At 57.3% G+C, this 12113-nt stretch overlaps 5 protein-coding genes across 5 annotated transcripts; 3 read left to right on the top strand and 2 right to left on the bottom strand.

The window, feature by feature from the left end:
* Window positions 1–809: 809 nt before the first annotated feature.
* EX895_002783 (uncharacterized protein) lies at window positions 810–2372 on the top strand (the record flags this gene model as incomplete). The annotated part of the gene is made up of 1 exon (XM_029883381.1): window positions 810–2372. One exon carries the CDS (start codon window positions 810–812, stop codon window positions 2370–2372), a length of 1563 nt encoding a protein of 520 aa, XP_029740416.1.
* Window positions 2373–3019: 647 nt separating this feature from the next.
* EX895_002782 (uncharacterized protein) lies at window positions 3020–3994 on the top strand (the record flags this gene model as incomplete). The annotated part of the gene is made up of 1 exon (XM_029883380.1): window positions 3020–3994. One exon carries the CDS (start codon window positions 3020–3022, stop codon window positions 3992–3994), a length of 975 nt encoding a protein of 324 aa, XP_029740415.1.
* A 384-nt stretch (window positions 3995–4378) lies between these two features.
* EX895_002781 (uncharacterized protein) lies at window positions 4379–5245 on the bottom strand (the record flags this gene model as incomplete). Its single annotated transcript, XM_029883379.1, has 1 exon — window positions 4379–5245. The coding sequence occupies one exon, from the start codon at window positions 5243–5245 to the stop codon at window positions 4379–4381; it is 867 nt and encodes a 288-aa protein (XP_029740414.1).
* Window positions 5246–8035: 2790 nt separating this feature from the next.
* Window positions 8036–8613, bottom strand: EX895_002780 (uncharacterized protein; the record flags this gene model as incomplete). The annotated part of the gene is made up of 2 exons (XM_029883378.1): window positions 8036–8078; window positions 8162–8613. 2 exons carry the CDS (start codon window positions 8611–8613, stop codon window positions 8036–8038), a joined length of 495 nt encoding a protein of 164 aa, XP_029740413.1.
* A 640-nt stretch (window positions 8614–9253) lies between these two features.
* On the top strand, window positions 9254–10801 carry EX895_002779 (uncharacterized protein; the record flags this gene model as incomplete). The annotated part of the gene is made up of 1 exon (XM_029883377.1): window positions 9254–10801. The coding sequence occupies one exon, from the start codon at window positions 9254–9256 to the stop codon at window positions 10799–10801; it is 1548 nt and encodes a 515-aa protein (XP_029740412.1).
* Window positions 10802–12113: the final 1312 nt, after the last annotated feature.

Here is a 12113-nt window from a genome sequence, read left to right as displayed (position 1 = left end):
GATCTTGAGCCCTCCTCCCTCATCAACCGATGGCCGTATCGATTTGACAAATCCACACCCGTCCGCGCGATCGGTCGAATCGGATTAGAAAAAGGCCAGCCAATTGAGATTTGGCCTTTGCGCGATTTTCAAATCGGCACAACAGCCCTAAAATCACAGAACTGCCTTCTAAATTGAAATCGCGATTCGAAAGCCACTCATCGCCGCCGCGCTAGGCCCATTTTTTTTTTCCTTCTCTTTCTTCCCTTGCGCAATCGAAGGCAAACTCACCCCGCGATCGGGCGAGCCGGAATGGCGGCGCTTTCTGGCTCTCCACTCAAGCGCTGCGTTGCATATCGCGACTATCCTTCTCGAGCTTCTGTTCCTGTGTGTACTTCCCCTCCTCCGCCTCGCCTCCTTGTCGTGGCTTGCTTCTCATCTCCTCCCATCCATCTCTCTGGTCCGATCAGCCCTGTGGACGTTCGCTCGCATCCCCTTCGCTGCGCCTCTCCTCCATTTTGCGTAGCCTTCCCACATTCTCCCTCTCTCCCCGCCCCTCTCCTCGTTGATACCACCGTCGCGTCAAATCTTCGCGTCCAGGGCTCTCGCAGCTGAGCCACTCCTCCCCTCCATCCTCTGGACATACATCCTCGAACCTCCTTGAAGACTTTGATCTTTTCGAAAGGTTTCGAAAGGCGTGATATCTCGAACGAACCAACACGTACGTAGGCAAGCCCGCACGCGACATCAACAACACGGTACAAGGCACTACATCTTTATCAGGCCATAGTCAACGCATCTGCATTCGCACTTCCCATTCCTCTTGCATCATGTCCGGCGAAGCTCCTACTCCTGCCGCTGCAGCTGTTGCTGCTCCCTTGTCTGTCGAGGCAAACGGCGCGGTCGCCGCTTCCGAGCCATTTGGCACCTCCACCCCCGTCATTGGAAGGAAGGATGCAACAATCTCCGAACCAGTCGTTGTCGAAGAGCAGCAGGCGGTTGCTGCTGAGCCTGAGCCATCCACGGCTGTCGCCACAGACACGTCCGATGCTGATGCGGATGCGGCTGCTGCTGTGGCTGCGGCCGCCGCGGCTGCTGCTGCTGCCGACGCGTCGAGCGCCGCTCAGACCATCACCGAGCTCGCCACTGCCGCTACCAATGCTGCCAACGCCGGCGCCGACGCCGACGCATCCGTCTCCGAACAGCCCGCCGAAGCATCCGCCACTGTCGACGCGCCTGAAGCTGCAACTGATGCTGCTCCTGCTGCTGCTCCTGCCACCGAGGATCAGCCTGAAGACGCTGCTGCTGCTCCTGCCGAGGCCGAAACCACCTCGGGTCTCCCGCGCAACGTGGAAACCGAGCTGCGCGAGATCTACTCGGTCTCAAGCGCCATCGCCAATTTCTCTGTGGCACACGTCAACCAGGTGCACGTGCCGACGCCGCAAAAGGTGCGCACCATCATCCAAAAGGCACTCAAGCTCACCTCGTCGCTCAGCATGCTCCTGGCGCAGCCCGAAGTCGCACTTCGACAGCTGGACGCCGAAGAGCACGGCAAGCGCCCTGCTGAGTCCAAGCTGGACTCGGCACGCAAACGCCCACGCTCTTCCGACTGGGACTCCAAGACGGCCACTTCGAGCGGCGATCCCATGACGCCCTACACGCCCACCTCGGGTTTGAGAGTGTTCCCCGATGGATCGCTGCCCACGTCGTTCCCTTCGCCTGGCTTTGACAGCGATTCCAAGGGTCCGCAGTACAAGAAGCGCAGCCGCGCCCCCGCTCCCGGTTCGTGCCAGGCGTGCGGCACCACCGAGACTCCCGAATGGCGTCGAGGCCCCGATGGCGCGCGTACCCTTTGCAACGCGTGCGGTCTGCACTATGCCAAGCTGGTGCGCAAGCGTATGCAGCAGGAGGGCGGTGAGGAGCCTTCGCCCAGCCAGGCGCCTCCTCAGGTGAGCCTGGTGAGCCTCGAGGAGCTGCGTGCGTCGACCAAGAGCGCCGAGGCGGCGGCGGCTGCCGGCTTGACGCCGTCCGGTTCCTCCAAGTCGCTCAACGGCACGCCTTTGAAGCTGGACAGGAGCGAGGCATGGAACACCCCCTCGAAGCCGCCTCGTGTTGCGTCGTCGCTCGGCAACAGTGTGATCGCTGGCAACTTGGACGGGAGCGACAAGGTGGGCGATGGCGAGGTGGCCCCACCCCCGCCGGCTCCCGAGACCTCGGCGCCTGCTCAGACGGCGGGGATTGTCGAGCCTGCTCCTACGCCTGCTACAACCGAGGCACCTGCCACCGCGTCTGCCACGGCTGCGCCAGAGCCCGCGATTGCGCCCGAACTGGCCGGTGAAGTGGGAACAGCCGACGAGAGTAACCAGGAGCGTCCTATGGAAACGGATCAATAGACGCTGTTTTCTCAACTCGAGGGGGCTTTCTCTCGCTGGCCTCCCTGCGCTTCTTTCCGGTCTCTCGCTTCAAGGCATGCTCTTCTCGCTGCGTGTATTTTCATTTCCCTGTAATCCCCGGCGGCAACTCTATGTTTTTATCGTTTGAGCGGCCGGAGTGCTGTGCTGTTTGTTGTGTGCGTGAGCTCTGGAGTGGTTGAGTGTGATATGCGCTGAGCAGAGAGAGGGGGAGGGGGTGTCGATGGGGCGAATGAGATTTGTGAGTGTCATTGAGAGGCTCGATTCTCGGCGTGATTTTTGTTTTTTGAAATTCGGCTGTCACGGCTGATTGAGGAGTGCGCCACGTTGTGTGAGTAGGGATTGATTGTCTGACGTGAGCGGGGGCATAAGTTATGACGTTTTCGGCTTTCTTCTCCCCATAAAACGCGGCAGGCGACCGGCGACTTTGGTTGCTCGGTGAATGCAGATCGAGGTGTAGCGAAGCGAGGCGGGGCGAGGCAGCGGTGGGGCGAAACGGTGTGGCTGAGGGCGTGAGAGAGCAGGCTGTTCGCCGAGTTGTGGGAGCGAGGCAGGTATAAGTAGTCTTCTTGCAACCTTCTTCTAGCCCTTCTATGTCGGTATAAACATCTCGAACCAAAGCTTTCAGCATGTCGACTATCGCAAGCAATACCACCACCCCGACTCTGACGCTGGGCGAGTCGAAGCGCCCCCACAAGCCGCGCGTTGTTGTCACGGGTGGCTCGGGCAAGCTTGGGCGGGCCACCGTTGCACACCTCTCGTCCTCCGGCTACGAGGTGATCAATTTCGACCGCGTCCGCCCCAAGACCGCCTCGGAAGACGGCAAGACGGGCCTGCAGGGCGCATACCGGCTGGTGGAAGTCGATCTGACGGACATGGGCCAGGTGCTCGAAGCGCTCATGGAAATTGACATGGCCTACTCTGGAGTATCTGCCATTGTGCACCTGGCGGCGATGCCGAGCCCGGGGCAGAGCAGCTCGAGCCACCAGTTCAACACCAACGTCAGCGCCACATACAACGTGCTCGAAGCCGCGCGCAAACTGGGCATCACCAACATCGTCATGGCCTCCAGCGAAACGCTCATCGGTATCCCCCTCGATATCGCCCCGACGAAGCTGCCAATCACCGAGGATACCCCCTTGGCGCCCGAGAGCGCATACAGCCTGAGCAAGCTCGTCGGTGAAACACTGGCAGAGCAGTACGTCCGGTGGTCCCAGCAGACCCACAGGAACCCCAAGGGCGGCGAGGCCAAGATCGTCAGCATGCGCTTCAGCAATGTCATGCTTCCCGAGGAATACGCGACATTCGAGGCATGGCAGGATGACGCCAGGAAAAGGTACTGGAACTGCTGGGGCTACATCGACTCGAGAGACGGCGCAGAGGCCATCAAGTTGGCGTTGGAGAAGGACCTCAAGGGCCACCACGCGTTTATCATTGCTAACAACAACACAGTGATGAAAACGCCTAGTGCGGAGCTGGTCAAGCAGGTCTTTCCGGGTGTGGAGTATACTCCGATCAATGATGATCCCAATGTCACACTGCTGTCCAACGAGAAGGCGAAGAAGGTCTTGGGCTGGCATCCTAATTACGATTGGAAGCCTTAGTTCAAGCTACAGGGCCCAAACAAATGTGAAAGCAATATACAATTTGGATCTAACTTAGCGCAAGTTGGCGGTAGAGAGCGAACCCCAAATTGCCACACTCTTGAGGTACCGCATGGATGACGTCGTAAGTGGTGCTGATAATTTATGAACACGTCCCCGATGTGTGCGGACTGCTCAATCAAGCGCTGCGAATACCACGGAGAAAGGACGAGAAAATGCGGGTTCCATTGCATGCTGCTTTTTATCTCCTAATAAATAAACGACGGGGATTCCGTAGAATTGTATATTTTGATGGCTTCTATGCGGCCTAATCAAGCGTTAAAGACCGCCGGCCGATCCACTGACAATCTAGCTATCTTTCTATTCTAAGCTGACCGCGTCCTTCTACAGACGGTACGAGCTCATGGCAGCGCTGAGACGAGTGGTCTGGCCCGAGGTGAATCCGGTCATGCAAGAGTCGTAAGAGTAGTCCATGTAGTTGTGGATCGAGTCGACGCCACCACCGGAGCAAGAGTCTTGACCGGTCGGGCAACCGTTGGTGGCAGTCGACTGGGGAGGAGTGTCGTCGACGTAGTCACCGCTGCCCGAGCAACCGCCCTGGAACACGTGGTAGAGACCCACCCAGTGGCCGGCCTCGTGAACGAGCGTCTTGCCTTGGTTGTAGTTGGTGGTAGATCCACCAGGCGTCGTCGAGTAGAGCATGACAACGCCGTCGTTGCTAGGGTTCGAGTTGTAGTCCCAAGGGAACGTGGCGTAGCCCAGCAGGCCCGAGCCTCCGAAGCTGACAGTGTAGACGTTGAGAGCGTTGGCACCGCCCTTCCTAAGCGCCGACTTCATGGCACGCTCGGCAGAGGTGCCCTGGTTGACATTGTTGAACCAATTCGAGTTGGTGGTGGTCTCACTGCCAGCAAGGTAGAACGAAAGACCGGTGCCGGAGTAGCCGCTGTTCATTGCCGAGATCTGACTGTTGATCTGCGATGAGGTGAGCTTTCCGTTGGTGCCGTCAGTGATGACGTGAAAGTAGATGGGGATGCTGGCCGAGACCGAGGCGGCGTTCACCCTGAATTTCGAGTTGGTGCTGTTTCTGGAGCTGTTGCTGAGCTCCGAAATCTTGAGACCCAGGTGCTGTTCGATGTGCTCGGCAGCAGTGTAGGTGTTACCACAGGTTGGCGACGAGGGCGCGGCCATAGCAGCAGGAGCGGCGGCCGCAAGGACGGCACCGACGTAGAGAGCAAGCGTCTTGAACTGCATCTTGTCTATGTAAAGGGATGTCAAATAAACGATCTAATGGGGAATGAGGGATGGGGGATGTGACAAGGAAAGAGGGAGATACGAGGAAAGAACGCGGGTCTTCTTATACCTTCAAGGCGGGTACGTACACTATCAACGTATCCGAGGGCCCTGTGAGACATTCGTGACGCACTAGTTGCTTTGGTCCTTCCCAATGGTACGGACGACGCCGGGAGAGATTCTATTGCTGCTACCAAAGATGTCGTCTGACACAACACGAATCGACGCTGATTGGAAAGCGGAAGACATGGCGCCGTCATGGCACGGTCGGCCGTCGTTGATCCGTCTAGGCGCCTAATCGGAGCTCATGGGTGCGACCGTGAGCCGCCACCACCATCGAGCGCGGTGGTTGCGACGCAGATAGGAAGAACAGACATCGGAGAAGACCCTTCCGTGGTCAACCGATGCAGTCGAACGTATGCAAGAAGATATCGGCAAAAGTTAGAACGAAGCCGTGCCTTTCCCGTCCCTTTCGACGCCAAGAAAGTCACGCTGTGCTCTCATGGAGAGCTCTCACGCCAATACCTGTGCGACGCCTCTTGTTCGAAGTCACTTCGCTCGTGCCCACAAGCCGCTCCGTGACAGTTGACTCGAGGGCTGTGACAGGCACCGAAACCAGCAGTTGTAGCCAATCGGCGGAAGCCGAGGTGCCACGAGCGAGACGAGGTTAGACGAGCACAGACAGTGGCTGGACCCTCGATACTTGGGATGCAGCCGAGTTCACGCATGCATTGGGCAGATCGTGACTAGCAGAAAGAGCTGCGAAACATGGAAGGACGCGTGAGACGCACCATCACTAGGATAGGCTCGCGGAAGACGAGAATCCGTCTCGCCTAGGCAGAGTGTAACAAGATTGTGGTAGCAGCTACCGGACTAGAGCCCGATGGTGACGAGCGAATCAGAGCGGCTAAGATAGGAAACGACTGTTACCAGAAGCGAAGAAGAAATGGCGCGAGAGTGTCGCTCGACATCTTAGCGCATAATCTGCAGAGGCACTGTCAGCCGAGATCAAGGGTCTCTAGGGCTGCGGGGCAAAAAGGAAAGAGTAGACGAGGCGCATACAACCCAAGCTAGCCCAATCAGGAAGGTCTCTGAAATTGCGGCTTGCCGTAAGAGGGGGAAATGGCGACAGAGACTGGAAGCAGACTTGTTCGTGAGCGGCGCCGGTCTCTGAAAACCCCGCATGTGCTGTCACCGCAAGTCGTTGCCGTCGGACGAGAACAAGCGGAAAGCGCTCCAAGATGGGTGCTGGATGTGAGCCACGACCAGAACGTCAACAGGAGGCGCCCAAGGTTCATGCAAAGCTCTGCAGCTTGGGCACTGTTGGATTTGACCTTTGACCTTGCGTGTACGTGATTTCGTTGAGCGGCGCCAAGCCTTTTAGACTCGTTTTGCCTCTTCGCTTAGCAAACGCTAGGGTATTGTGTGCACGCCAAGCTGGGCTTGATCTCCCATGAATCGTCGTGTTGCTCCATCGCTGCATGGCATTGCACCATGAAGGCTCCTTTTTTGGGTTCGTTGTCCGGTCGGAAGAGGCACAGCCGGTCGAAACCTTAACTATCTCCCGGTGCCACTGTGGATACGTTTCGCCGGCCTGATATAGAACGAGAATCGCCGATCGGTTCACAGCCGATCATTCTCTCCTTTCAATCGATCCATCGGTGGATCGATGGATGATCGTTGGTTGCTGATGCAGACGGTCAAGACCAAAGAAGCTCGTGGCGGTCCCAAATTGAGTTTGCTGATATCGTGCTTGTCTCATCCTCGACATCTTACCTGAGACTCTGACCTAGTTCAGCGTCTTGAGACGTGGGCGGCGATTCGATGACCAACTTTGCGGCTCGATTGGAGATGGTGGAGATGACTCTCCGGCGCTGCAATTTCAACGCTCGTTGCTTCAGCCCCCGGGGATCCATAGCAACAAGGCAGCGGCGGATCGACTCTTATAGCCTTCGTGCACTCTCCTGCCATTTCTGAGCTCTCTTGTGGTGTTTTCTTGCGAGAAGATCAGGTGTCTCTTCAAATTTCGCCGCTCTCGTGTGGGTTTTTGTGCTGTCGTAACAGGCACTCGTTCAAAAGCATCCAAGGCGCAGGACTGTGTGTGCTCAACAGCCGGCGTAAAGCGCCAACACTGCTGAAGCAAACCTAGGAAGTTGAGACGGAGAACACATGAACAGCGTCACTCACTCAAGAGCTAACGTGGCTCGAAACTTTCCAGAAGTCAAACAATCAGCTTTCACCTCTAGTCGTGGCCGCCTAGTCGACTTAGCCAAAGCTGGCGGGTGCATCCGATTCTTCTGTGTGCTAATCGAATCGTTCTGGTCTTGTTGCCGCAACCCGCGTGCAGGCATCACTGCTTCGAGAAGCCTCGGGAAGACCCGACACGACCACTGGCCCAGTTGACAACTGCCGGCCGGTTCCCCTGATCACTATGCGCTTCCTGACAGCGACCTCTTCCGTCGAGATGGCCATCGTGCTTCACAAGGGCAAGTCTTCCGCGCCACGGTCGTGTCGCGTGCCGGCTCGTTTCGCACAGAAACTTGTTTACCTGCACAGTCTCACATCGGCTACCGCACCACCATCATGTTTTTGCTGGTGAGCCCTTTCTTCGCAGAACCTCGATTTGGTCGACCGCACGACTCGGCTTGCTCGCTTGCTCGCTTGCAACTGGGGACCAAAGGGATCAAGAAACGCAAATGCTAGGATTGAGAAGACCAGATCGAATTTGTTTATACACCAACGTCCTACACTCTAGTGGTGGGCGGCGGAGTGGTCGAACTCGAATCGGATTCCGCTGTATGTCGCAAGTGGAGATATAATCAAGGACGTCAGAGCACACTTCAAATCTAGACATTAGACGAGCATGGGCAACCTTACCAGTACGGGCAGGCCTTGGGGCCGGGCTTGTCCAGGTTGATGAACACCTTGGGGTGACCGAGCGGACCGCCTCCACCGTCGCATGCAGCGATGCGCTTGCTCGAGAGACGAATGGGCTCCCTCTGGATCATCTCGATGGCCGCGAGCGGCTGAGGTTGGAAGCGCATGTCGAACTGCTCGAAGCGTGGGCCCTTCATCGCATTCTGTCTTGGGTTTTGCGACTCGGACCAAGTTGTGGGGAAATTGGGCGCCTGCTCGGCGGGAACATGCGGCGGGGTGTGCGGTTGTGCTACTGGCCGAACCAGCCTGGGCTGCGGTGCCGAGGGCGAGGGCGAGTTGGACGACGTGGGTGCGTTGGCGGGACGCACAAAGAAGCCAGAACTAGCCACGCTGCTCGTGTGGAATGCACGACGTGCGGCCGCGTTGGCCTGTCGAGTAGCCAGAATGATCATGATTCGCGGCTGCCTCTGTAGTGTGTGTAGAGAGGTTGAAGCAAGAGAGGTGATGGAAGGGCACAGTGGTAAGTGCGGGTATGATGAATTGCGGAAGCAAACTGTCGGTTGAGACTGCCGATACCAACCAGGAAATTTCGGATCCGTTCCAACGACCGACACTTTCAGCCAAGGCCACTTGCATGATTTCCAATCATTTCTTCTCGTGCGGCTGACCAGAAGCGGACGCGGTCTAACAACCTTGAGAGCTGACAAATTCGGCCTTCGCTTCAAAACGCATCGGTGATTGAGCTCAGCAAATCTAGGCGCGCTTTCTTTTGCCCTTTTCCTTTTTTCCCAGTTGAGCAAGCGCCATCTGATTATGACTGTGAGTGTGGCTCAGTCAAATTTGCCTTTCTCTCAGGCAAAGCCGCAAGTCCGTGGCAATATTTCACCAAGAGAGAGCGAGGGATTCTGAGCAGCGGCCGGGGTGGCCCGCCACGAAAGTCTTTGTCGATAATTACAGTAAGAACGCTTCCCGTCGGCTCTTCTAGCTTTGCTACATCCATCTGGTCCCCGACTTCTGATCGTTGTTCATTGCCACCCCCTCCCGTCGAACATCGTACTCAGTACCAACAGAATCCTTACAGACTCCTTAAAAATGGCAAGCTCGCTGCGATCCGCGACACCTTCGCGGCTGGCGCTCCGTGCGCTCACACGACACGATGCTGCCCACACTCGTTCCATCTCGACCAACATCAAGGTTGCATCGACTTCTTCCGCCTCTTCATCCGCAACACCGCGAGCTCACTCTCGAGGATACGCCTCGCCATCGTCCCCAGCCGCCATGGCTACCCCCATCGAGGTCGCCCAGCCCGACATCCGCGCTGGCGTCGGTAGCAAGCAGGGCTCGGGCAAGAACTTGCTCAACGACATCATCTCAGCAGCACCCAAGCACTCGACAGCAAATCGTCCCATCTACCTCGATGCACAGTCCACCACCCCCGTCGACCCGCGTGTCGTCGACAAGATGATGCCCTACATGACCAACCAATACGGAAACCCACATTCTAAGACGCACGCCTACGGCTGGGAGTCCGAGAAAGGTGTCGAGCAAGGCCGAGAGCACATTGCCAGCCTCATCGGCGCCGATCCCAAAGAGATTATCTTCACTTCCGGTGCCACCGAGTCCAACAACATGGCCATCAAGGGCGTCGCCCACTTTTACAAGTCCAAGAAGAACCACATCATCACCACACAGACAGAGCACAAGTGTGTGCTCGACTCGTGCCGTCGTCTGCAGGAGGAGGGTTTCGAAGTCACGTACCTCCCCGTTCAGCCCAACGGCCTCATCGACCTGAAGCAGCTTGAGGATGCACTCCGACCCACCACCGCGCTCGTCTCCATCATGACTGTCAACAACGAGATCGGTGTCATTCAGCCCATCAAGGAGATCGGCCACCTCCTCAAGACCAAGGGTGCCGAGCTCGCCAAGCAGAGCGGCCGTGGTGCCACTAAGCCCTTCTTCCACACCGACGCCGCGCAGGCTGCAGGCAAGATCCCACTCGACGTCAACGAGCTCGGCGTCGACCTCATGAGCTTGTCCAGCCACAAGCTGTACGGTCCTATGGGCATCGGCGCCTGCTACATCCGCCGTCGCCCGCGTGTCCGTCTCGAGCCCCTCATCAACGGCGGTGGACAGGAGCGTGGCCTGCGTTCGGGCACGCTCGCCCCGCAGCTTATCGCCGGATTCGGTGAAGCCGCGCGCCTCGCCAAGCAGGAGATCGCCTACGACCACGCGCACGTCCAGAAGCTCTCGCAGCGCCTGCGCAACCACCTCGAGGCCAACATCTCGCACGTGCTCTTCAACGGCGACCACAACGGCTACCCCGGCTGCCTCAACCTCACCTTCCAGTACGTCGAGGGCGAGTCGCTCCTCATGGCCCTCAAGGATATCTGCCTCTCCTCCGGTTCTGCCTGCACGTCCGCCTCGCTCGAGCCCTCGTACGTCCTGCGCGCGCTTGGCCTGAATGACGAGAACGCCCACTCGTCGCTTCGCTTTGGTATTGGCCGATTCACCACCGAGGAGGAGGTCGACTATGTCGCCGACAAGATTGTTCGGGTCGTCAACAAGCTGCGCGACATGAGCCCGCTCTGGGAGATGGTGCAAGAGGGCATCGACATTAACTCCATCACTTGGTCCGGTTGATTGCACGATGCCCTCAACGTCGAGACGACCGGTCGGCTTGGCTTCGCTCGCAGCATGTTCTAGTTCAATTTCTGGGGACTCGCGCATCGAATGTAATTTGTAAACACGTGCCGGTCTCGTCTGAATTGCAGTTACTGTGGCGTTGGATTTGGGTTGCGTGCGGGCCTGAGTATCTTGTGTCGTGTCTGTCGCTTTGCTCCATTCGTCGAGAGCGGCATGAGGGGTGGGCAGGTGAAGTCTCTGATCCGCTTCATGTCGAGACATCAATTGATGGAATCGGGAAAGACGGTAAGGATCTGCCGATACGAGGAAAGTGCCAAAGTGGAGGATGTGATTTTCGGGCTCAAATTTCCGGAAGGCTTTTTTTTCTTTCCAAATTCGCCGCATTATTGATTGCGTCAAAAAGATCGGCACTGCCGGGAGTGGTTCCCGCTCGCTTGTGGCGACTCACAATCGACTAACACAAACCTGCCTCTCCGAGTTCGACGACTGAATCGATTTCTGAAGCAGAACCTTATCAGTGAAGTGAAAGTGGACCAATCGAACTCCGCTTCCTGTCGAAACGCGGGGGTTGTTGACGAAGAGACAAGGGTCATTGCAACCGGGAAGGCCGCAGGAATAGGATCACAGCAGGATACCACGTCAAGTGATGTCGGCGTCCGAGTGGAAGGCACACGCATGAGGTCTAAGTTGTGTCTTTCAAGTGACACCAGCAAGCACGAGGGAGAGGCAAGGAAGGCAGAACAAAGACGGAGGGTTCAATCACCTAGTGCGTGTGATGTGACGGCATCGCGCACCGCTTCCGCATGATCCCGACAGCCTTGTGCCTGAATCGTAGGAATGGACACTGCACCACATACGGATGCTCTCGCGCTAAAACTGCCATCGCACGGTTACCTCACCGACTTTGTTGAAAACTGTTCGTACCTCTGGGGTGCAAGTCGCATGGTCTCAATGGCCGATGGGCTTGCGGCAACTAAGGGGCATGCATGCACAAGCAAAGCAGACCCATGCAGCTCCGATTCAACCACTTGCATTTCGTTGCCAGCCTCTTGTCTTATTGATTTCGCCAGCACGGTCGCCGCGTTGAAATAGAAAGTGTGGTTGTGTTTGTGCAGTCTTGGCATACGATGACCCACAACGACAACGTCGTCGACGACGACAGAACTCTTCACTCTGAAAGAAAGCCCTCTTGAGTCAGGCAGACGAGGATCCAAGGCCTTGGGCAACAAGAAAGAAGGTTTTCGAATGGGTCGAGCTTGCTGGTGCACAACCGTAAAGCTGACAGATCGGCTGGCAAGCCGTCTCGCGA

This window comes from Sporisorium graminicola, chromosome SGRAM_16 (assembly GCF_005498985.1).
Source record: "Sporisorium graminicola strain CBS 10092 chromosome SGRAM_16, whole genome shotgun sequence".
Taxonomy (NCBI): Eukaryota; Fungi; Basidiomycota; class Ustilaginomycetes; order Ustilaginales; family Ustilaginaceae; genus Sporisorium; species Sporisorium graminicola.
The sequence above is the reverse complement of the archived record's forward strand: the minus strand, read 5'-3'. Positions and strand labels throughout refer to the sequence as shown.